At 41.1% G+C, this 26,175-nt stretch overlaps 2 protein-coding genes across 11 annotated transcripts in view; both read right to left on the reverse strand.

Annotated features, from left to right (window-relative positions):
* The window catches only part of rap2aa (RAP2A, member of RAS oncogene family a), a gene marked incomplete at both ends in the record, with an annotated part of 20,611 nt that extends 1,338 nt beyond the window's left edge, over positions 1–19,273 (reverse strand). The window contains one exon of the mRNA XM_080753639.1: positions 18,960–19,273. Within this exon, the coding sequence (XP_080609765.1) occupies positions 18,960–19,273 (314 nt within the window). The remainder of the gene's footprint in view (positions 1–18,959) is intronic.
* A 1,978-nt stretch (positions 19,274–21,251) lies between these two features.
* LOC308308328 (muscleblind-like protein 2a) overlaps positions 21,252–26,175 on the reverse strand; it is a 35,888-nt gene continuing 30,964 nt past the window's right edge. For all 10 annotated transcript variants that reach the window (XM_080753732.1, XM_080753725.1, XM_080753733.1 and 7 more), the window contains one exon: positions 21,252–26,133. In XM_080753732.1, the coding sequence (XP_080609858.1) occupies positions 26,009–26,133 (125 nt within the window). In that variant the 3' untranslated portion in view covers positions 21,252–26,008. The remainder of the gene's footprint in view (positions 26,134–26,175) is intronic.

A 26,175-nucleotide genomic window follows, 5' to 3' on the forward strand; every position in this document is an offset into this window, starting at 1 on the left:
AGTGTTGTGTTGAATCCATGTTAATGTGTATTTCCAGACATTTAACCACTTAAACCCTCAATACTTTCACTCTGTACTTGGTCTGCTCTTTTTGCCCTCTACACAACACTCTCAGTGCAAGGTGTTGTGAGCTTGACGATCTGCCAATCTTTGGCTAAAGTTCTCCTCAGAATAGCGATGCTAGGGTTCAAGTGGTTAATGTATGTGTCCTTTCACACAAATATTATTTGGCGGCCCCACTGTAGTAACTCTGCAGACCCCTAGGGGTACCGGACCCCCTGTTAAAGACCCCTGCTCTAGTAAAACGGACCAGAGTTTTTTCCTGTCTACACACCAAATCTCTTTGCCAAAAATAGCTGATCTACAAGTAGATCTGCTATTTGTGGCGAATGTTTAGAATATCTTTGATTTTCAAAGATATTCTAAATAGCAGATCTACAAGCTCACAATGCATCGCATTGCGAGATGCTGTTGTACAACAAGTATAAAACATGGTTTAAAGGACAACTCCAGACTAAATAACATCTAGGGTCATTTTCCTACTTATATTGATCCAAAATGACTGTCCATGGGGTCTATTAGGCTGAAATGCCCCTGTCGTCCAGTTTCCCAAGCAGAACCCAACAGCCCTCATAGCATAGAGTGGAGCCCATAAGCCTATCACTTTTACGCTATTTTGTTGTTGTTATGTGTTTTGCCAAGTCCTGTAAAAGACATGCTGTGATTGGCCAGTACAGTCACTTTGAATGGCAGTTGTGCAGATTGCTCACCCCAAAACATGATTTATGAGAATGTGACGGCTCGTCTTTTTGGACAACCAAGGCATGGATGTGTTTGTATTGACAACTAGTAACACATTCATGAGAAAAGAAAAAACAACAACACAACAAATAGTGTAAAAGCGATAGGCTTATGGGCTCCACTCTAAGCTATGAGAGCTGCATGGGGTGTCTGCTAGGGAAACTGGACGACAGGGGCATTTCTGCCCAATAGACCCCATAAACGGTCATTTGGGATCAATATAAGCAGGACAATTAGCTTAGATATTAAGTACTGCGAAGTTATCCTTTAAAGTGGTAATAATGAATGAAAAAGGTAAATCAGGTTGATTTGGTTAATTACTGATGATGTAAAGTTGGGCATATTCCCTCAATCATATTGGCCAATCAAATTAATTTATTGCAGTACTGAAAGGGTCAGGTATCAACATATAACCTGACCCTTTCAGTACAGTAACTGCAATAAATTAATTTGATTGGCTAAAGCCTAATATGGGGGGAGGGACGGAGTTGAGCGTGCATCATTATTCTGAATCTACACAACAGACAGCTGACCGCAGTGAAAATGCGGAAATTCTAACTAGCAGTTGCAGGTGTAAAAATGAAATAGATTCTGCAACTTCATGGCATATTTACCGCAAAGAAATGACAAGTCTTCTACAAACAGGCTGTCAGAGATTAGTATCGAGGGTCTAACTTTCTCCTCCCGTGCTCTGGAACACTTTTAGCGGCCATGTCCTGCCGTCTAATCCACTGGAAGCACCGGAACGATCCTGCAGTAGTTGACTGTTCAGCCCCCGCTCATATACACTGTGTATGTGTGTGTGTGTGTGTGTGTGTGTGTGTGTGTGTGTGTGTGTGTGTGTGTGTGTGTGTGTGGTGACAAAAATAGCCGAGCTACAAAGCTCACAAGTCGCAACGTGTCGCCGACACGACGTGATGTGAGCTTGAAAATCGGCTATTTTCTATGTGCGCGGCAACGTGCGACGAAGTAAACTTCACTACTACGCAATCAATCTGTGAAATGGTGCCGCCCCATTTTGTTGTTAAAACACGTGACCTACTGTCTCATAATGTTCATTTTCAGGGCGTGAAATCACAGCTTTAAGTGATTAATCAGACTAATTGATTTATAAAAAAAAATAAAAAAAACACACACATTGATCCAGTTATACATATAAATAATGTTCACGCCCCAAAAGCGCTTCTCAATTATTTAGTTATTTGAAAAACGAATCTAAAAAAGCAGTTTCCATTTCACTCTGCTTGTAGCGACACGTGACGTGTACTCCTCATCCATCTTTCTACATATACTGCTACAAGAGCCAATCAAGAATATGTTTCTCTGGCACTGAAAGACAATCAATTAACCATGCAATTAATGAGCCAATTATGTAAAGTACATCCATCCACAATTTACTAAAACAGCCTATTGTGGTTATCCGACCATTGTTTGCGGGGTCGCTTGGAAGAGTAGACAGCTTTGTCCATGTGCTAGCTAGCCTATATTCTCATGACACGATGAGTTACACGTTTGAAGCCTGACCCCAGCAGTCAACAGGAAATGGGTGACATAGCTCCACTCCCCTGAGGGCAGTGGTGTAAAGTAACTAAGTACATTTACTTAAGTACTGTACTTAAGTACAATTTTGAGGTATCTGTACTTTCCTTGAGTAATTCCAATTTCCAATACTTGTACTTCTACTCCACTACATCTCGGATCCAAATAAAACTCCACTACATTTATTTGAACACTTATACATTAAGCACTTAAGCCCTATATGCATTTTGGCCCTCGCGATGCATTGTGAGCTTGTAGATCGGCTAATTTAAAAGAAATCATGTAAATTTTAAAACTTGTATTTCACACGTTTAACCCACATTCTGCACATGTCACATGTCTAACCCACATTCTGCATAATGTGTACTTTGTACTTTAAGTACATTTTGATACCAATACTTTTGTTCTTTTACTTAAGTAAATGTTTAAATTCTGGACTTTTGTTTTTAAGGGTGCCCTCACACCAAAATACCTATGAGAGTGGAAGGGAGCGTTTTTTGCAGAAATCCTCTGCTGGCATGAAACCGCTTCACTCTCATTGAAATGCATTGGTGGAACGCGGATTCCACTCTCATAGGTACTTTGGTGTGAGGGCACCCTAACAGAGTAATTCTGCATTGCAGTAGTACTTTTACTTACTTTTATTACTTTACTTTTTTCCGCCACTGCCTGAGGGCAGGAAGTGGCTATAATCCTGTGAGCTTTGAACTCTCTGCCATGTTACTTGAGCAGCGCATGCATGCATGCCACCGTGGAACTGGACTACTTACTGGAGAGCCAGTGAAGACACTCACGTCACATTATGTCGGTTACTGTGCTTCTGAAGAGGCCAGGCTTTACATTCCCCACTGATATTCTGCACGTCAGTGCCATAGGATACTAAGGAAACACTGTGTGGCCTCTGATATGTTTTCACCTTAATTTTGTTTAACATCAAAAGAAATAACTCAAGAAAAGATCAAGCGCAACTGACTGGTGTTTATATAGTATAAATGCAGGTTGCCTCCTGAGGTTGCTGTTGAAACTGAAAGCTCCTTCCAGCTATTGCAGCCAATTTAAACCAGCAACTAAGGCAAGCGCACACGCACACACACACACACACACACACACACACACACACACACACACACACACACACACAAGGACTAAAACGCCTCTGCTGGCGATACAGAGCAAAATCACAGACTCGTGCACACAGACACCTTTCATCATCATCATTAAGAGTTTTCAAATGTTGGCCTTGCACTATGAAATATTCACGCTCCTACATTATTGATGTTTATTCGACTAAAACACACCCACTGTCTTTCATGATCACTATGGTAACAGGTATGCATGCACAAGGAAGAAAGTAGTGGAGAGAGATGGAGGGAACGCAGAATAAGAGGCCGCGATGCTCTTCTAAGCTGAGGAGGCCTCACAGGAGCCACAGGAGCCACGTGCTGCAGGTTCCTTCTCTTCATATCATTGTGAAGCAGAATTCACCAAGCATTGCATTGTTCACCCAGACGCCCATTAATAGAGCTAGGTTTAGAACGTTAGTTTTGCCCTTCCGATGATGTGCTGTTGCAATAGTAATCCCACCAGTGTTGCATTGCTGATTCAATGTTTGTGGGTACACGGTTTTCATGACGGCACCCGCAAGTCGCCTAACACCTACTATACAGGTCTATTGATATGCATACAGGCTTGTTTCTTTGTTAAAACACCCTGTTGTGACACTAAAGCATTGTTGAGGTGTGAACTTGTTTTTTTTTGCATCAATGCATGTCTGTTTGCGTGAGAGGCGTGACCCCTGCTCAGAAAAGATATGGGGCGGCAACTACCCGCCTGACCGGACTAATGCAACACTGAATCTCACTCAGTATGAGAGGAACCGCAGGTTCAGACATTTGCTGAGAAGGAGCTGACTTTGATCTGCCCATGAATACACATATCTACTGTGAACTTTAATCTCTGCGGTCCTCCTGTTCTGAGGATCTGTTCAACAGCAGCCAAAGACAACACAACCTGAACCAGCTTCTAAGGACAGATTTCACAGTTCTCTGTGGGCTACCGAAAGCGAGTTGATCAGCTGCACATTGGTAACTTGTGCAGTACGATAGACTACAGTGAGTGAACGTACAGTATGAATCTCCCTTTTGCCTAGCAGCGCGCCAACATATTATTCACTGCACTTCTAACTGGAGGGAAAATAAAAGGAGAACTTTCAAGTCCATGATGCTTTTTCGTTTAGTTTTCTGCTTTATTTTGACAGTGACGGTGAGGTACAGGGAGGAAAGGTGGACATAGAGCAGAGGAATGACACACAGCAAACAGTCTGGCCACCGGCAGGGAGTCACACACTGAAGACGGCATTTTGCGACCATTTGGTATGCGGATGTGCCATTCAGCTATTGTGCTGAACGGTTTAGCGCTCTGGTTCCCAAACACTGGGTCGGGACCCATTTGTGAGTCACAGACACATTTTTATGGGTCCCTTAATTTTTGGTTTCCTACATTTTGTTTTTGAAATATTCTTATTTCAAAACATCTTCAAAAAACATTCCCCAAAAGATTTTTATGGATGAAAAAATATATGTATTTTTCAGAAATTCCATGAATGAGAAAAGAAATGTTTAAGAAGTAGTGAAAATAGCCCATCTACAAGCTCTGAAGCTCATAACACGGCGTGAGGCGAAGCGAAGCGTTGTGAGCTTGTAGATCTGCTGTTTTCACTAGTTTGGACTTTGGATCAAAGGCAAACGTCTAATTTCTCATTTGGGTCTCGAGCTAAAACGTTGGTGAACCACTGGTTTAGGGCAAAAAGTTAATGTTTTTTTTTGTGAGCACTATTTTGGAATGTCTGATTTCATTGTGTGCTTGTTATTTGGAACCCCCTCAATAGCCTCAAGGACACTTTGAGACCCACTGGTGTAGCAGAGCGTTTCCAGTGAACCAACATGCACAATATCAGAACCCTGACTCTGTTTGACCAGAATGGAACAGAGCCTTCATTAGTATCATGTTAAAACCTGTGAAGGAAGTAAGGAAGAGACCCAATTTCTTTCCAATTTGGCTGCAGTGCATAGAGCCTACTGAGGCTGTCTCTGGGCCGCGTGAATCAAAACACCATCCCAGTTCCAACAACCAAGGGCGGAGCGCTTCTTTTTGGTGGAGACGATGGAGGCGCGCAGTCTCAGGCGACCATGAGCCACGTGAGACACTGTCGAGCGAGCGGTAGCGAGCGAGTCGCAGTGTCGAGCGTTGCGACGGTCGCATGAGCCGACTCAGCGTCGTTACCGAGTTATGTGCCGTTATGGACAGAATAGTAAATCTCGCCCTCCCCCGACTTTCGGCACCCTCGCGCGGTCCAGGCGAACACAACGGAGCACTCCCTTCCTCCGGTTCAGCCAATCACAAGCTTCCACTGCTGGAAGTGCAATGGTGTTTTGATACACGCCTCTGGGCCTGATCTGTTGCTGCAAGCCTGAATCCCACGCCGTCATCGCCATCGGTTCATATGTAGCCTCATCCAAGCTTCCATTAACCTGTCCTGCCCCTACTGTGCACTCATAGAAGAAGGCATGTTCCACAGGAGCAGCATTCTATTGAGAGTTTTACACATGAACGTATGTGAGAGAGGCTGACAAAGGCACAGCTCAGCTCTTCGCTCCTGAAATAGGTAGAAATATAATTTGTTTGGGCAGAAACCTTGTATGTCCAAAACTGTTACTTTTCATGAAATGTTCCAATGTTGTTATGATTTAGGTCACAAGCTTTTGTTAATACTTTTCACTGGTCAAATATTCATAAAACCCACAGACAGACATAACCATATTCACTATACAAATCCTTCCAAATTAGCAGATCTACAAGCTCACAACACAGCACAAATCACAACAAGACAGGTTTTGAGCTTGCAGATTGGCCATTTTCAGTATTATGCAACACTCTTACACAACGATGTAAAGGCATTCATTTACAAAACAAAACATAAAAAGTTGAACTATGGAGATAAAAGGTTTCTGGCCGATAGCATCAAGATGGCACATGCTATTTTCCTTGGAGGATTCTTTATGATTAATGGCCCTGGCTCAAGTGGGAACTGACTTCTGATCTGCCAATGATGATGGCTGAGCTGAGCTCTCCTGTGCCGTTGTTATAACAGCACTGCCAACATTGCAGAGCTCTGGAATCAAACACATTCCTTTCTGTGATCTCCCTGTGATCAGGGGCGGCAGTGGCTCAGGGGTAGAGTGGCCGTTGGCACTTGTGAACTGGAAGGTTCCCAGTTCGATCCCAGGCTCCCCCAGAGTTAGTGTCGAAGTGTCCTTGAGCAAGACGCTGAACCCTAATTGCTTCTGACGAGCAGGATTCGGAGTCCCTATGGTTGGGAGATGCGCTTTTTCAGAGTACCTAAAGGCACATCAAATTCATTGCCAAACCATAATAAATATATTGCTCATTTTATATTCAATAAAAATATATTCTATCCATTAATGAGTTGTCCTGACTGAAATAAGAAAAGAACATATGCTCCTTTTTTAAAATGTCATATTTGACACCCAAGCTACATGCAGCTTCAATATCTCCAGCCTCATTACAGGACACTGGGCTGCGGGCAGCACAAAGAAAAACACATTGTCATTTGGCACCAAGGGGGAGGAGTTCTATAAATAGCCATAATAACAGAGGGGAAACCTGCAAACCCAGGAGGTGTGAGGGCGGCTGCCACGGATACTAAAAACTCCCAGGGATTCAGCATGGTGGCGATGTGGGTGGGGTATTGCTAGCTCTGGTCCATAGCGTTAAAAGGGGTTCTGTTGACACTATGGGACCCATGAGCCCTTGTGCACACACCCCAGGCTGCACAGCCTATTGTCTTTACTCTTTAGTAAAAAAAAAAAAAGAAATCACACCTGTGGTATCAAACATGACACACGTACATATCTCCTTGTATGGGTCGTTCTGTCTGTGACGGAACTCCATACATGGAGTTCCGCGGACACTCATACGGACACTCATATGGACACTGACATCAGTTATCTCCATACATGGAGTTCTGTGATCTAACGGCATACATACACACAAAGTCAGACGTAGGAGCGGTTAGCACCACTCAGAAATTCTAGTCGCTACTCAAGTCGCTAAAATATTTCACCAGAAGTTTTAGTTACTCCACGCCCTCTACAGATCTCGTCAATAGAAGAATTCCATTGACCAGATTTCGCCTTATGGTGAAATATTTTAGACATGAGGTGTGGGGATCTGAGTGTTCACACTAAGGAAAGCAGTCTTCCAACATCTTAAAACCGTCTTTGTTTTGGTGAGTAGCGAAAGAGTATTTTTTACAAACGAGAGGCTGTGCAACCCCAGTGCAAGGGCTCATCTGTCCCATAGCGTTAAGGAGAACTTGTAACGCTATGGTCCAGAGCTAGGGTATTGGCCACTGTGTCTGTGCCCGAGTGGATAAATGCCAGGCCCAGGATGGATCACATAAAACAAAAACAGGGGCGGAGGGCAGATGCGTCTGTGTGACTTTAGATACCAACTTCAATGGCAGTCCCGGCAGTTTTGAGAATACTGTAAGAAACAGCAATGCAAACGAGGGCAGGCAAAGCAGTTCACACACACAGAACCTGCCATATGTGCTAGTGCTACTGTAGCCTAAAGCGTGTGAGTCTGACTATGCATTCGTACTGAAACACTCGCACAGCAAAAACGTCCACCCGGTTCTCCCAGACATAGCTTAATCTATAATGCATGATGCATCAACTGATATAGACCTAGCCAGGGCAGGGCGTGACCTGTCATGGTGGTCCCAAAGTCTCTTTGGGTTGGCTCTGGCCCACATAAAGTACCATACCGGAAGTCTGGCAGATTTACCCCCTGTCTGTCTCAGAGTATACTTGACATTTACGACTGTTCATTTTAAAAGATAAGAAAAGATAAGATATAACAATCATTTGCAGAGTCAGAGACTCTGGAAATGGTCTATGGCTTAAAGCTGTGAATAGAAAATGAAATATTTATGCTGGCTTGCTGGTATGGTGCTTAAGGAGAGGGATGTGCTTATGCTGCCCAGAACTGGTGCTATTCTCTCAGTCTACCCAACAGCAGGCCAAGGTGTGTTGAATACTCAGCTTGTGGACAAAGCTGAGTCATTTGACAGCATTTGGCTGAGTTAGGGAGTAAGCTCCTCTTTTACAGTAAAGGTCTATAAATGTACCCATTTACTTAACTGTAGATTTAGAAGGAGCCAAGGCTCCTCAATGCAGCAGGGCCATGTACAGCCAGGCAGTGGCATATAAAAAAAAGACAACTTCAAGAGAATGAATGATTTAACAAAACAACAGCTGGGATAGTACTCTAAGCTCCTTCCAAAAGTCTCATGTGGATCATCTCAAGGTAGCAAAAGGAAACTCTCTTTCTTCCCGTTTCCTTCAAAGCTCTTGATACTATTCTCAGATGATGACGGGTTTCCAAAACTGTACAAGATCCAAGCGGTGAGGAAATGTGGCAGTGTTACAAATCTGCATAGGCTTGTTGTCACTCCTGGACGAGATACCAGTGGTGGAAAGTAACTATAGTGCATTTACTCAAGTACTGTACTTTAAGTACAATTTTGAAGTATTTGTACTTTACTTGAGCATTTCCAATTTTCAATACTTTTACTTCTACTCAACTACATCTAGGAGGAAAATATTGTACTTTTACTCCACTACAATTATTTGAAAACAAATAAAGTAGTTACTAGTTACTTTGTATTTACTGATTATATTAGGGTGACTCTCCACCTAACAGATTACTCAGAGACGCTTTCCAACTCCAACAGACGTGCAACAAACTAGCATTTAGTTCAGCACAAACTAGTTGACCGACGGAACATCGTTTTTGAGCTAGTCTGCAATGCTGGTCAGCCTGCCGGTGTTGCCAGGTCTGCTTATTATAAGCGACGTTGGGCTTGTTTTCCTATGAAGTCGCTTGTAAATAGTTGGGGATTGCTTTTGTTTGGGCTTGTTTCTGAAGTGTAGTTGCTCATTTGGGAACCTTGGGGATATGCAGAGAACCAGGGGCCGCCGCCGGCCACCGCTCCGCTCCTATCCGACTTTGGGGCCTCGGCCTGGGACGGCCGAGTGTCCCTCGTCGCGGACCACCTCCATTTTCAAAATGAACCTCCATTTTGAAAATAGCTGATATATTAGGGCTCAAGTGGTGAAACTGGTCGCTTCTTTTGGGCTTGTTTTCATAGACCTGGTCGCTTGTATCACTGACAGAATCTGGCAACACCGGAGTCTCTGTATCTGTACCAAACAAACAAAACGCGGTGTGACCGGGCCTAACAGAGTATTTCTATATTGCGCTATATATACTTTTAATTACGTAAGAAATGTGCGTACTTTTTCCACCACTATGAGATATGTTTTCTACGCTCCCCCAACCACCGTACCCTCATAGCCTGATCTACTGGGTAATTACAACTTTCAAAGACAAATTCCCAGTCTTACAAATTACATGTGCGGGGAATCTGAAATGCAAAGTGACACTACTGTATCTGGAAGGGAAAGGGGAAGCAAAGAAGCTATAGTTAGCAGAGTCTAATTCATGGGTTTTGTAAATAGATGGCCATAGTGGAACTGCCTGTCAGTGCGCCTCTTGCTTCTCTCCCTCTCTTGATTCCCCTAGTTGAAAATGACAGTCACACTACATGAAGCATAATGACGTTAACAATTTATGATAATGGTGGAGAACAGAAGGCCAGATAGCCATGGGAATCACTACAGATGAGGATAGGCGGTTGATATTACAAATATTCAGTGTAGCACAATTTAGCTTTGTGTTTAGTTACCAATTAAGAATGTTTGGCAGTCAGCTCTGAACAATTAAAAATCTTTTTTGGATGTCTTTTCCCCCTCAAAAGCATTTATGCCTTAGAAAACGAGAACAAGCTATAAAAGATGTGTGTGTTCTCTGGCTGCTTGTTCTGTTCTGTTGCTGTTTTCATAATTGCCTGTTGTTTTCTACACATCACTATCCATGGCAACAGCATAAAAGTCTTATAATAATAGTTCTCTAATAATAGTTGAATGATATATTGCCACGATCTACAGTACCATGCACTGGTTGATCATCATAACTCAGAATGTGCCATTATTATCCACTCTCTCTTACCCTTGCTACTGTGTAGGTCAGTGGTTCTCAACCAGTGGTCTGGGGACCACCAGTGAGTGGTCCATGAGAGGCTTCCAGGTGGTCCCCAGCTAAATGATGGAGAGTTGGTAACCAAATGCACCAAAACAGATCTTTAACTCTTGAGCAGGGGTCTTCAACAGGGGGTCCGGGACCCCTAGGGGGTCCTCAGAGTTACTACAGGGGGTCCTCCAAATCTTTGTGTGATAGAAACTTTTTTTTCTCCTTTTTTATTTTAACCACTTGAACCCTATAGCGTCCATATTCTGAGAACTTTAGCAAAAAATAACAGATCTACAAGCTCACAGCGGCCCGCGCTGCGAGGCGTTGTGAGCTTGTAGATCAGCTATTTTTGGCAAAGAGGTTTGGTGTAGAGGGGAAAAAGAGCAGACTAAGTACAGAGTGAAAGCTCAAGTTTTTTGTAAGTATTGACGGTTCAAGTGGTTAAATATCTGAAAACACAAATTGACATGATTCCAAAATACACTGATGATTGGGCTGTCAAACGATGAAACTATATGGAATCTATGAACAGGTTGTGGGGGTCCCTGCTTCATCTCTCTCCCAAGGGGTCCTTGGCCTGAAAACGTTGAAGACCCCTGCTCTTGAGAGTATACAATGAAACCAAATGGACCCTTATGTGTCCATTCGACTCTCTCTGGAGTTAAACATCGGCATACCGGTTAATTTACAAGGTTTCTACAAAATTAGAGAATGAGGAAGAATTGTTATATTGCTCAACGTTGGCCTGTTATCTCTGCTATGGTACCACATCAATACAGTTTTGGGTCTGAGAGTGGCTCAAATGCCAAATAAATAATGGACCTTGATATAAAAAAAAAGTTGAGAACCACTGGTTTAGGCTAAAGCAGACAGGCTCAGACAAATGGTCTTGCAGAGACAATGGGCCTCTTGCAAAGACATGGTAACAACTATATACGTCACCATCATGCATTATATTGAATCATGATTCTTCTCCATTTGGATGAATTCCGTAAACAGTACTCAACATTTGGACTTTGGTCTTGCACTTTTCATCGGCTTTCACAACCAAGGCACAGATGACAGGGGGATTCCCCCCCCCCCTCCCCCCTCCCCGGAGTGCTTGCAATAAGGAGAATGAGACCACTGACACATTTATTTAATGACCCTGGATCCTTTGGACCAGCTGGCACATGAACAAGTTCAGTAATGATGACTCCATCACAGAACACCCTGCAGAGTGTCTGCAATGCTGAGGTAAGTAGTAGATGTATAGAGTTTACTAGGAGTGGTTTCATTAAGATGCACTGCGACCAATAGCCTGATGAGGTATTTTGGAGAGTGAAATGAAAAAAAAAAAAAAAAATTGATGACTGAAGGAAATGTTATCATTGCAGCCAATTTGAAATATTTCTATTTGTTCCGTTCATCACAAACAAATCTGACAATTTAACGTAAATGTATGGGCATCTGCTACACATAGGCTACATGTACAGCAGTGGTTCACAAACTTTATATCTCAACACCCCAAAAGAGAAATTAGACGTTTGCCCGGGGGACGAAACCTAGTGAAAACGGCAGATCTACAAGCTTGTAGATCGGCTATTTTCACTACTTCTAATTCATGGAATTTCTAAGATTTTTCTTTTATTTATTAATGAAATTACTTTTAATGTTTTTTTTAATGATAATTAAAAACAAAATGTAGGAAATAAGAAATGTAGAGACCCCAAAAAAAATTTCCGCACCCCACAAATGGGTCCCGACCCAGTGCTCGGGAACCAGTGGTCTAGAGAATGACCGTATCCGAGTACAATGGGACACAATGGAAACAAGCCCCTAGAGCTTTTTGTGTTATCCTTTTAGCATGACCTTTGACTGTACTGCCTGTACTGTTAATACGTTTGTTAATAAAGTATTCAATACAGCATTTTGATTTAGTTTAGTCATAGTCTTTTTAATGAACTGTCACTTAGTTTCAGTCATATTTTAGTCATATGGAAAGTTTTGGTTTTAGTCTAGTTTTAGACGACTAAATCTACAGTTGATTTTGTCTACGAAAAACTATTTTGATGTCGTCGTAATGGAAAGAATTTACACTTTAGACTTTGGTTGCATGCTGCGATGCGTTGTGAGCTTGTAGATCGGCTGTTCTTAGAGTGCAACACCCGAGTAACATAAAATTACCTGTCTTTTAGTTCTACTGGATCTCTTCTCCATGAGTCCCTCCCTAACATATTTTACATTCAATATATTTATTCTTAGTTTTAGTCATCGTAGCTTAGTGTTTATTTCGTTTTTGTCAGAGAAAAAAAGGTATCCCAACGCGTCACCTGGGTGTAGCTAACTGTTGCTGAAGTGAGCGGCGATGAGGTTCCCAGCGGTCGTGTTACAGGAGGTTACAGGGCCTCCGTGTGCTAATGCCTGCCTGTGCCAATATAACAGTGTTGCCAGGTTTTGAGTTAGAAACAAGCAACCAGGTCTATGAAAACAAGCCCAAAAAAAGTGAGCCCATCGCCCTTTGAACATACATGTTGGCTATTTGAAAATAGCCAACGTATTATAGATCGCTTGTAGATCTTCTATTTTCACAATGTGAATGTCTTTTTAAATATAGGCCTATCTTTTAAATGTTTTAACAACACAAATCTTGTATGGGGGTCCCTGCTCCTGGCATAACATATTTTCAGATGGGGGTCCGTGGACAAATAAATATTAATTTGGGGGTCCTTGACTTGAAAGTTTGGTTTAAAAAACATTAGGAAACAAGCCCATATAAGCAACTACCCCCCTCCACCAAATAAAAAACAAAACCTGCAACTATACCGATATTTACAAGCAACTTTACAGAAAACACAAGCCCAAAGTGGCTTGTGATAAGCGAACATGGCAACACTGTGCCGCTAACAGTAGACACTGATAGGTGGTGACAGCGCTCAGAGTCAGAGCACCCCTGACCTGCGAGGGTGGCATGTGACCACGCTGGGTCACCAGGGTGGGGCAGTGAGGAGAGCGGGGTTGGACAGGGGCAGAATTAAGTGAGCAGTGTCAACTGGCCTACACAACCTGGACGCACCAGTCCTCCTGAGCAGCCGGGACTGAATGTGTACACCACGGGGTCTTCAACGTTTTCAGGCCAAGGACCCCTTAGCAGAGAGAGAGAGATGAAGCAGGGACCCCCTCTACATATTGTATAAATGTGTGATGGAGATTCTCATCGATTTCATAGATGGATTCATAGACTTGTTTGACACTTATACCACTTAAAATGTTAAATCGTCGATACTTAGTAAACTTGACCTTTCACTCTGGACTTGGTCTGCTCTGTTTTACCTCTACACCAAACCTATTAGCCAAAAATAGCCGATCTACAAGCACTCAACGCCTCGCAGTGCGAGGTGTTGAGAGCTTGTAGATCTGCTATTTTGGCTGAAGTTCTCCTCGGAGTATAGGGATGCGAGGGTTCAATTGTTCATTTAAAATAATGATCCTATCACACAAGGATTTGTTGGAGTAACTCTGAGCGGACTCCCTGTTGAAGACCCCTGGTGTACACGCAGTGAAGGCATGTGCATCCATTTGTGTCTATTTCGCAGATCAGTTATAAGCACTATTGGAAAAGAGAGTCCTGATAATTTGTCTTTACAGAGCAATCACAGCAATATAATAGAACATTCACAAACAAGGTCACAATCAAGTCATCTTAAATTTCCCATTCCCACTGGGCCAGATAACAGATAAAAAGATCTCTTTCTCCAGATATTTTTCCATTCAAGTGGGTGGTAGATACAGATAAAAAAAAAACATCTATCACAGATAAAAAGATATATATTTTTTTTATCTGTATCTACCATCCACTTGAATGGAAAAATATTTGGAGAAAGAGATTTCTTTATCTGTTATCTGGCCCAGTGGGAATGGGCCTTTACACTGTATTGTCTATTTCAATAACAGTGCAGACAGCCAGAGTTAGCAAAGAGCTCATTTTCATCTGCATTCCCTCCCTGAGTAGGCCGTTCAAAGTGGTGAGATAACTATCAATACAAAACAGACAAATCGATACAATGCAACACACGTAAACCTAGTACAGGAGACTGAACAATTACAGTATAATATGACACCAGTGACGAATTGAGCTGACCCATGATTACAAGTTAGGTTTGCTTTGAGCTATCTCTTATAAGGTTGAATTTGAAAATATTTGGTGGTCTCTCTTCATTCGGTAAGACGAATAATGATTGTAATCTCTAACAGAGAAGACTGTTTGACCAAACATACTATGTGAGTGACATATGGACGTTCATACTGTAAAGATTTACACGTAGTTGCACGCCTGTGTCCCACACCAAATATATTGATCTACAAGCTTACAACGCATTATGCAATGTGATGAGCTTGTAGAGCTATTTTTTGTCAGACATCGCACATAACAAGGCCTGAGCGCAAATCTGCGTCTCTTTAGATTTGAACCACTTTAACCATTGTTTTATGCTTTAACTATTAAAAAATAGCAGATAGCCCACAGCGCGCTGCGAGCTTGTAGATCTGCTATTTTTGAAAAATCGTGAACATTTGCATTTGTATATTTTCGACCCGATTCTATAAATGTCTTCTAAAACCTTCTTCTAAATCAGTGGTTCTCATACATTTTCATGTCAAGGACCCCCAAAATGACATTAAAAACTGCTTTTTCCGATGTTTGCAGATATTGAGCAAGAAATTGTGCATTATAAAGTAGCTCCAAACACAAACACTGGATACAACACAGGTGTCAAATTGCTTTGTTAGAGACGACGTTGCCAGAATTCTTAAAGCGAATGTTTTTCAATATCTCTATATACTCTTGTCACAGCATTGTGGAGCTGCATACCATCTACAACCAACTCTGAAGAAGAGGAATGTCTGCATTTATGATATCATTGATTTTCATGAATTTAAACTGAATGAAAAGAGCATCTGCACTAGGGATGGGACCATATGAGAATTTCATGTCATGATTATTGTGACCAAAGAAATCGTGATTTACGATGTTATCACAATAATCAAAATATTCCTCAACATCCATTACCCTGGGGTGAAAAATAGCAGCTCTACAAGCTCACAGCCCGTCGCAACACGGTGTAACTTGTGAGCTTGTAGATCAGCTATTTTTTGACAAAGAGATTTGGTAGAGAGTGAAAAAAAAAGACTATGAAGTACGTTATTCACAAGTCCGTTTTACCAATTATAGAGGGTTTAAACTTTAAATGCATATGCAGCTTGGCAAATAAAAGGTGAATTGATCCCAGTGCATGACGGAGGATAATTTCATGATAAATTAAATCTTCACAATAAGCTTATTGTTATAACGATAAACGATAATAACGATTATCGTCCCATCGTGCATCTGCACACTCAGTCAGATGTTGATCTGTGCACGAATTTCGGTCAGATCATTTCTCTTGAGCAGGGTATTTTTCTCTTCATGATGATGTTTAGACAAATAAATAGTATTATACGGTTTACAAGCAGGGCTAACATAAATGGGCGGTTGTGAATAAGGTCTTACCATACTTGCCCGTTATACTGCAGTCAGAGGCTGTAAGAAATGCACTTTTCCTGAGATATCTGAAAGAACTGATCTATATGTTGCAGTACTACTGGTGGTGATTAATATAGTCACTTGTGATGGTTTCTCAGACCTTTGCTCAACCAATCTAAATGTTTGCTAGTGTAAATACTAAGTCATAACGTCGTAAAAACATAGCTAATCTTCCACACTGTAAACAAACTGTCAGCGATGGACTGTACACTGGATACAAGTCATAATTATCATCAACAACACAACCAACTGGGTATATATTGGACAATTTGAATAGGCTCACGGTAAGAGCTATGCTAGTGATTATTTGGGTTTTAGAAGAAGCATAATGTGACTTCTGGGAATAATATTGTATAAGATAACAGGAATTTAAGGAACCCCTCTGGGCATTAGACCATGTTTGAAATTGAAACACAGCTGAGCCACACCTGATACAACAACATACAAGCTCACACACACACACACACACACACACACACACACACACACACACACACACACACACACACACACACACACACACACACACACACACACACACACACAGCAGCAATAATAAGAGTTTTGGTGCTCATCTACCTTTTCCCGATGCTTATATGGGAGTAAAACATCATGTTGACCTCATTCCTTCATCCAGAGTCATGGATTGAGGTGAATGTTTATAAAGGACGTTTGGGCAATCCTGCATTTAATTGACCCACAAACTAAGAAAAAAAGTCAAACCATCAATAGGCCTGCAAATAAATAACATTGACTTAATATACAGTGTATAATATACACACACATAGTATATTCATATACAGTATACAAACACACACACACCACAGGAACATAAAAGTGACGAACAGCATTTCTATAGAACATTTATCCTGCTATTACGAAGATCTTCAGCGACAGCTTCCACAGAGGATGGAATCATGTCTCTCTATGTTTAAGTTTACACTAGTGTAACTAGTGTACATCCATCCATCGAGGCAGATTCTCTGACACCCTAGACGGCATGATTCATTCACTGACACTGGCCAGTGCATGGCATCTCTCCAGTACACACTAGGGATGGGACGATACGCGATATTATCGTTTATCGTGATAAAAAACACTCATAATCATATCGTGGAGAATTTATCTTGATATCGTCCTCCGTCATGCACTGGATTCAATTCACTTTTTTATTTGCCGAGCTGCATATCCGGTACCACTTAAACCCTCTATTGGTAAAAGGTACTTATAATATACGTACATACTTGGTCTTTTTTCACTCTCTCAAATGTCTTTGCCAAAAAATAGCTGATCTACAAGCTCACAACGTGTCGCGTTGCAACGCGTTGTGAGCTTGTAGATCTGCTATCTATTTGGAAAATGTTCAGTTTTGGGGAAAATGTTCAATTCTTTGGAAAATGTTCCGCCCGAGGATACTGGGGCGGAACATCCCTCAAAATTGTACCTTGTGTGCAATGGAAGTAAATGTACTTTACTTTACTTTTTACTTACTGTACTTTAATTAGTTGCTTTACACCACTGAGCCAAACTGAAAAGAGCATATATCGTCTGTGTAACTGTTAATCACTTAATATTAACAGTATGGGACAATAGCCCTGCCCCTGAGCTTGGAATAGTAATAACATGACAAGAACATTGTAACACCCTGAGTTAACCTCTGCATGTATCAATCCAGCATCCCCCACTGATGACCTCACCACTACATCATCACGTGTGGTGGCTCATACTATCTCATGGCTGGTTCCTGGTTGTTGCTCTATCTCTCTCCCTCTCTCGTCTTTCCAAACAGGCTCGTGTTTGTCCGTTAAAAACACAACTTTTTCTGCAGAAACTGGGCACATGAGACAAGTGTGGTGTGTGCTTTTTCCAAATGTTGTGACTTTCAACCCCTATTGCAGGCGTCTTCAACAGGGGGTCCGGTACTACAGGGGGGCCCACCAAATCCTTGTGTGATAGGATCATTATTTTAAATGAACAACTTGAACCCTCACATCCCTATACTCAGAGGAGAACTTCAGCCAAAATAGCAGATCTACAAGCTCTCAGGTGAGAGCTTGTAGATCGGCTATTTTTGGCAAATAGGTTTGGTGTAGAGGTAAAAAAGAACAGACCAAGTACAGAGTGAAAGGTCAAGTTTACGAAGTATCGACGATTTATCATTTTAAGTGGTTAAGTGTCAAACGAGTCTATGAATCTATCTATGAAATTGGTGAGAATCTCCATCACACATTTATACAATATGTGGGGGGTCCCTGCATCATCTCTCTCTCTCTGCTAAGGGGTCCTTGACCTGAAAATGTTGAAGACCCCTGCCCTATTGCTTTATAGCTGCATGTGTGTCTGTGGGCTCTCTGCAGAGACCCTGTTGCTCTGAAGCTGGGGTATTTCTGACCGACTTGTTTCACAGAGGTTGCAGCATCCCATCCAACACAGTGGACATTCTGTGCAACAAAACGCCGGTAGACAGATAGACAATATCTGCCATGTCATGACAACAGAGCTGACTGGCCCTGACTTTGTTGATGGTGCAGCCAGGTGAGATCTGGTTAAGAACAGGAGAGGGGACATTTAGAAAATGGTGAATGGAACTATAATGCCTTGACCAACAAAGACATCTTTTAAAAACAGAGAAGACTTATTGTTTAAGACCAGAAAATGTGAGGAGGTATACCAACATAGAACAGACTTGTGGTGTGTATAGCCTGCCCTTAAGGAGAATACAGTACATTTTCCAATAAGGCCAGGCCTATAGGCCCATCCTGAAATCACAGGGCCCGCAGGCCAACGGATGTCAGGAGGAAGAAAAGTGCATTACATCCATACAGAACCACCGCGATATTTGGACATAATTCGTTCAAATGCAGAATTGTTGTAGCCTACTAACCTTTTCACTCTTATGATTTGATCCCGCATCGGCTTTATGTCCTGGAAGCTTTGCTGGTTGACAAGGCTGTAGACCAGTATGAATCCTTGGCCGTTCTTGATGTAAAGGTCCCGCATAGAAGCAAACTGTTCGGTGCCGGCAGTGTCCAGGATCTCCAGGACCGAGGGCGAGGAATCCACCTCTATCTCCTTGCGGTAGAAATCCTCTATGGTGGGGTCGTACTTCTCAATGAACGTCCCGGTGACAAACTGCACAGTGAGGGCGGATTTCCCGACCCCACCGCTGCCTAGGACCACCACTTTATACTCGCGCATTGCTCCCTTGTCAATTGATCAAACCAAGAGATTGTCGAAATGGGCATCAATCTCTGCGCGACATTGGAATCGAGCTCAAATATCCTCTCGCACAAACTACATTCACCATTCGTTTGTCATTTTGGAACGGCTGTCAATAATATACAATCTTTGCTCGCCGCTGCTGCTGCTTCTCAGCTATGGCAGAGCACAAAGACTCGGTGCCCTGAGATGAATTTCATTGTAGAAATTCCTCCACGCAGGCCAGGCATTGATAGCTAGACATGCATCCGAGAGCTGCAGTTTCAAAATGTGCATATTAGCGAGGAGTACAAATCAAAAAAATCGCCCGATGGTGATGGGGACGTGCGGGTTTTCATCTGCTTAGCTCACCCGTCTATGCATCATAAAAAAACAAACTTGCTCCATCGAAGACATTGAGGGGGAAAACCGGGCAAACCCCTCAGTTAGAACGTAGTGTGAGCGCAAATGCGCGGCCTTAGGCTACCCGAGAGGATGTTGCTAAAACAAGTCCACATCGATAGTTAATAAAGCAACTTTCGTCTCTTTGTTTCTTGTCCACCATCTCTCGCAAGTCTCTCTCCCGTTGCTCATTCGCTCGCCAATACAACCCGAGCCGCCATACTCTCGGGCGGAGACCCCACCGCCGCTGCGTACAGTGTTGCCAACTCCCCAGTAACGGAAGTAGCTAGTGGCTCTCCCAGAAGTAGCTAGAAGTCGCTAGGGGTGGGGTGCACGCGCGCTGCGCGCACGTGCACACAAAAGCGCGTGCACGTGAACAGATGCGCGTGCACGTTTCTAGGGTAATAATTCGAGTTTTTGTATTTTTTTGCACGCCGGCAGTACCAGTAGAGAGAGAAAGAGATGCGGCGTGCACGTTTGTGTGTCACTGAGGAGAAGGCAAGCAGCAAATGGAGGCTGAGAGAGGGAAAAGGAAGGAAAAATAGGGTTTTATCTATGGCTCCTGTAAACAAAATCTGTCTCCAAATCAGCAGAAAAAGTAGCCAGATTTGTCTCTAGAAGCTTTTCACAAATTAAGTCTCTAGTGGGGTCTGGAAAGTAGCTAAATCTAGCGACAAATCCTCTAGGTTGGCAACACTGGCTGCGTAATAACTAGCCAGTCCCCACTCGGCTCCCGTACCATCGAAACCGATGTGGGAACCTCCCTCGCTAGAAAGATGTGCAAACCGTCCAATGGGCTCCACCCGCTCCCCCTAAACCTCCGCGATGACCGTTTGAATGCCACACGAAGGGATCCAGTCAAATCCACATACTAGATTTCCGTTCATGTGTTAAAGTGCCCATCATTCGGTTACCCCGGTGACATCCAGGCAGCGCTCGTCCAATCACAGTGGCAGCTTGAGGATGTGTATCCAAGAGGGGAGGAAAGTGCACCGGATGCTGTTGCTATGGCAACGCTGCAGCGAGTTTAAATGGGAGAGTAGGCTAGTCTGTATAAAAGCTGCTTAACATTATAAACTTGATGCTTGGGGACCTGTTACATCATTGACTGATGTCCAACTAGTGCATCAAAAAACCTAATGAGAAGCTATTCCTCATCTGACGCGCTCCAACCTAAATTCATGTGATTTTTGGAGGAAACTAAAACCATGTCTAAATTATGCACATCTGTTCCATGTAAAAAAAAAGTAGCCTATTTTCTTGTGTTGAAATAAGATGTGCTGAAATAAGATGGTACTATATATGTCTAGAAGCTAATAAACTTTTGTAAATACATTTTAGTCAGTCTGTCTTTGCTTTAGAGAATACACACACACACACACACACAGTATATACACGCACATATACTGTATGTCTATATATATACACACACACACACACACACACACACACACACACACACACACACACACACACACACACACACACACACACACACACACATAAACAAAGTGTACAATACATAAACACAGGACACAAAGCATGGATTTACTCAACTTTATTTTCTTTAACATTAGATTTTACACAATTTTGGATTTACTGGAACAAAACTATTCACATAAAAATAACACAATTATACACAAATAAAATATTTAAAAATCACAAACATTAAAACGAATCAAATTTATACTTAGGCCTCGTCTATGGCATTACAGATGGAACACGCGGCACTGGCACAGCAGCTTTTACCCAATTTATACTGTCTTATGAAGCTGTTGTGCGCTGGAAATACCGATCTATAAGCTCACAACACATCATTGATTTAGAGGTTTAGAGGTTTTTAGATCTGCTATTTTCAGCAATGACAAAGTATAAATCAGGCTTTCAACGAGAGTTCTGCAGAACTTTTAGCATAGCCATTTATAATGGCATGCTAACCAGTCCATTCATCATCAAGCATCGTTATCCAAGAGAGTTAGTTTTACAATCTGTGGCCTCAAAATGGAAACTTATAGTGAGAATTTCAGAGAATATTGTTTTTTTTTACTGAAAACTAAATGTCTAACATACTATATAAACTTCTTAAGAATTAACAGACACACACAAACTTAAGAACAATAGGCCAGAGATAAGGCAAAGTTCACGAAAGAACTTGTCTGCTCAGTTTACCAACTGCTCAGAAAGTGCTTAGAATTATGTTTCCATTGGGTCAGTAAGAGCAAACATTCTGACTGTCCACATCTCTTTTGAGTGGGTGAACTAAAATATCAAATGATGTGCAGATGAATCTTACATGACATTCAAGCATTTGTCAAAAAAATTAAAAAAGAAAATGAAATTAAGATTCCAGCTTACAATACTGGTATTTACATTGTGAAATATGCCTTTTAGTTTGCAATTGAAATTAGGTCTAAATGTCACACAGCTACATTTTGAAAATGAATTAAATTCTGGGGACAAAGTGCAATTCTAAACCTCTATGGAACCATTAAACAACTTCTATCCTTTAGTCCTTGGGATTCATGTCAGCAATCAGATTCTTCTATTGGGGACGTTATTTTTACTGTGAGATGTTAGCATTCCATTAAAAACGTGTATTAAATGCAAAAACGGGTATGTTGTGTTACAGTCCGAAAAAGAAAATGCTTTCAAATACCAGAAGGCTATTGTTGCCATTAAAACATAAAAATATTCTGGCAATACAATGTAATGGTTTATGTTGCGGGAAAATAAAACAAAAGAGTTTCATCAACTACAAAAATACATTTTTCATCACTGTAACTTCAGGTTGCCACAGCAACAACTCAATGCAGTTATGATATACCACACTATAAAGAAATGAATTTCTTATATTTTTTTCTTTTTTTTTGTTGTGTAAAATATGACCTATCCAATACACTTTTATACATAACAAAGGAAACTGTACGGCCTTGCTCATGCTTAGGTATCGTCCTGCACAGGTGGCAAAGCGGTGACAAGGATGAGATGTTTAAGCTCCACATGGCTCCAACAGTCAATCCCTGAACACAGGCAGCTTTTCATAGGCTAATGTAACAGGACACGGCCCTTTGAGGAACATCCAGCAGATCTAAGGTCAGCTTAATAAATTACATTCATTTTTAAAATATCAGAATACATTATAAAATGTGTCCTATAATAACTAATGCTAAAACTAATAAACTATTGTTAAGTATATTCCGTGTAGTCCATCCAACAATGTGTAAAAGGTTTTGCAATGAAAACATATTACTAATAAAAGAATGCGGTTGAGAAGAACCAAAGTCTCTACGTGGATTGTCTGTCTATGCGCATAACTTTTTTTTCTTTTACGCGTTTGAATGCAAACTCCTTTCCCGTGTTTGTATGCAAACTGATTTTGGACACACGAAAGATATTAAGAAAGGGAAAATTGTGTAAAATTAAAGGAAAGTTAAACCATTTGCACATGTGCAAAATAAAATATTGATAATGAAATATACAAAAGATTACTTTAAAAAAAGAAAGAAAAAAACAATACACATCTAAATGAAAAGTTTTTTTTTCTCCATTTACATCTTACCAGCCAAAAGGTCCACGCACAGAAGTGCGACAACAGTATGACATAATGAAGTACTTTAAATTGCATAATGTGATAAAAGCATCATACCACACCTAAACATCACCAATAAATCTATTTGTCTATCATTCTACTCGACAAGTTTGTGACAAAGTGTACTGTAGATAATGTGCATTATACATACTGAGACTCATGAATAGACAAATGTTCCTCCTCTGAACTTCTTTCATATCTTCCCCTTAGCTGGAAACTAGGGTCAGCTCAACTAAATACAATTCTGTTGAATGATAAATCATTGATACAGTTCAAAGAATAATGATATTCAATGAAAATCTGCTGAAAGACTAAATCTATACTTGTTCATACAGTTGAGTACCAATGCACCAAATTAGTATCACAGAACCTAATGATTTCTTTATATTGGAGTATAGACTCTTAAAGTAAGAGGAACTTCGCTGTCAATAGTTTAGTAATTTTCACGCAAAAGTCTGATGTTTAGTTGTTAATGTATGATTCTTTAGGCACTTCTAACATTCAAATAACTCAGGATTAAAAACTGATTTGATTTAAGATTCATAGCTCACAAGCTACGTCTATTTCAGACCCTATGACATCAAATAGTGGGGCGAACACCATACTTTGAGTGTGAATGTCTTGAGAATACAACAATCCAACCAAAACTCTCAGGCCAATGAGATGACGTCACACCATATACAATTCTCAAGAATAAAACTTTCAGAATCACAGTTGATTTACTGCTTCAACACAGGGGGAAAACGACGACTATTCAGCAGCAATGTCTCATTCAAACTGCTTTTCTATTTTGTATCAAATTTGCTTTTTAAGATCTATAACTACGCAGCAAACATTTCTTCAACCTTTGTCACGGTCAAGTCTAATAAAACCTAAATTACAATGTGATGTTATTTCGAACAATTGCCAACATGAAAACGGGGAATGGTAATAAATAGTTTAAAATAACAATATAAAATCGGCCAATACAGAGGTTAATATGTATTTATAGCATTAATTTCTTCCCATTCCATTTAGGAAATATTTGTCCTTGTGCACAAGAACACATGAACTAATTCCCATTGCCTCCAACACGTGGACCAACATTGATTAGACGTTTGATCAACGTTGAAATGTTTGCTGAGTACTGGGTTAACCCCACATGCACAGGGGTCATCGCCATGCTGGCTTGTGGTGGACACTTTTGTGATTTTTTTTTATTTATTCTTTTGCCACAGACATACAAAATGAGTGGACAATAATATTAACAAAAACTCATAAAGAGCTAGCCCTGAATGACCATGACAGGTCTGTAACTCAGAGTGTTCAAATGGAACCAAATGGATTCCATTTGGTTCCATTTGTACACACACACACACACACACTCAGAGTTAAGGGGGTCCTTGCAAATAAAACATTTGAGAACCACTAGTACTAGATGGACTCCTAATATGCCATAGTGTCGTAGTAAATACGTGAATAAATACATATTCTGAAGAGAATCTAGAGATTTGACATCCAATATTCGGGTCTTATGATCAAAAATAAATATTATATTGGCGTGTAAAGATGTTTTAAATATTTTCCACCGATAAGACCAAGTCTTTGCCACAGACACATTTGTCTCTGTAAGGACATATTGATGACCCCTGCACATGCACAATAGCTCTTAGAAGGCGCGTCCTATACTCATAGAAACTGGTGTTACAGTATGGAACCAACACATATGCAAGGCAAAGGCACACCAGGAGGTGGAGCACTGATCCCGTTCTACAATATGAGGACACCAAGAGGTCCAACAAAAAGCAGGCCTGTTTAATTAGGCCTAGAATTATTGAATGCTTTAACCAGTGAAAAATAGCAGATATACAAGCTCACAGCGCGGCACTTGGTGCAAATCTTTGAATATATGCATTTTCAAAGCGAACGTTTGTAAATAAAATTTTTGCTTCTGGGTGGTCCCTGGAACTGAATATTTTGAGATGGGAGTCCGTGGCCAAATAAATATAATTTTGGGGGTCCTTCACATGAAAAGGTTAGAGAACCACTGAGATAGTAGTCTCTCAAGAACAGACTAACTGAGCTCCTTTTCTTTGACGATGGCTGGCCAGACTGCTGACATAGAAACATAGGTTTTTCAAAAAATCATAGAACGATTCAAAAGACACTTATAGAATCGGGTAAAAAATTTAATTTTCACGATTTTTCGAAAATAGCAGATCTACAAGCTCGCAGCGCGGCACTCGGTGCTGCGCGGTGAGCTTGTATATCTGCTATTTTTCAATAGTTAAAGCATAAAATAATGATACACAATAATGTGTACCCGTTCTAAATAGGTTAAAATGGCATATTTCTTATGAACCTCTGTGAGACTGACCCGAGATGCCAAATGTGACCTTTACAATGCAGGGTTAAAACAATAGTGCTTTTTCTATAGTTCATAAAAAAAGAAAAGAAGAAAAAAAACATCCATCTGGCACCAGAAAACAATCATTACTGTGAGACATACATGTTCTGTGTGAGTTTACAAGAAATGTTAAAGAGGAGAAGGAAATAAGTGCTTGTTAAATATAATTGATTAAACTCTTAACTATCTCCCGTGATTAAACTCTTCACTAACTCCAATTATGTGTGTGCGGTATAATAATAATAATAATCCTGTGACATACTGTACAGTACATCTTTAACAGAGTATAATCCTAGCACTCCTGCTATGCAATGTGTTACCAGAGATCGAGGTTATGTTTACATTGGTAATCTTCCAGTCAGCATGCAGCTTGATGTAGACTGTGTATTGAGTTAATGTGGTATTTACAGGAGGGCTGTTTAGCGCCTTTAATGGCAGCAACTTGGCACTCGCGTCCGTTTCGGGTGGTTACTTGAGGATGATCTGTTTCAGAGGTAAGAAAAACAAACAAACAAACAAACAAAC

This window comes from Nannobrachium achirus (assembly GCF_963921795.1).
Source record: "Nannobrachium achirus genome assembly, chromosome: 22".
Lineage (NCBI taxonomy): Eukaryota > Metazoa > Chordata > Actinopteri > Myctophiformes > Myctophidae > Nannobrachium > Nannobrachium achirus.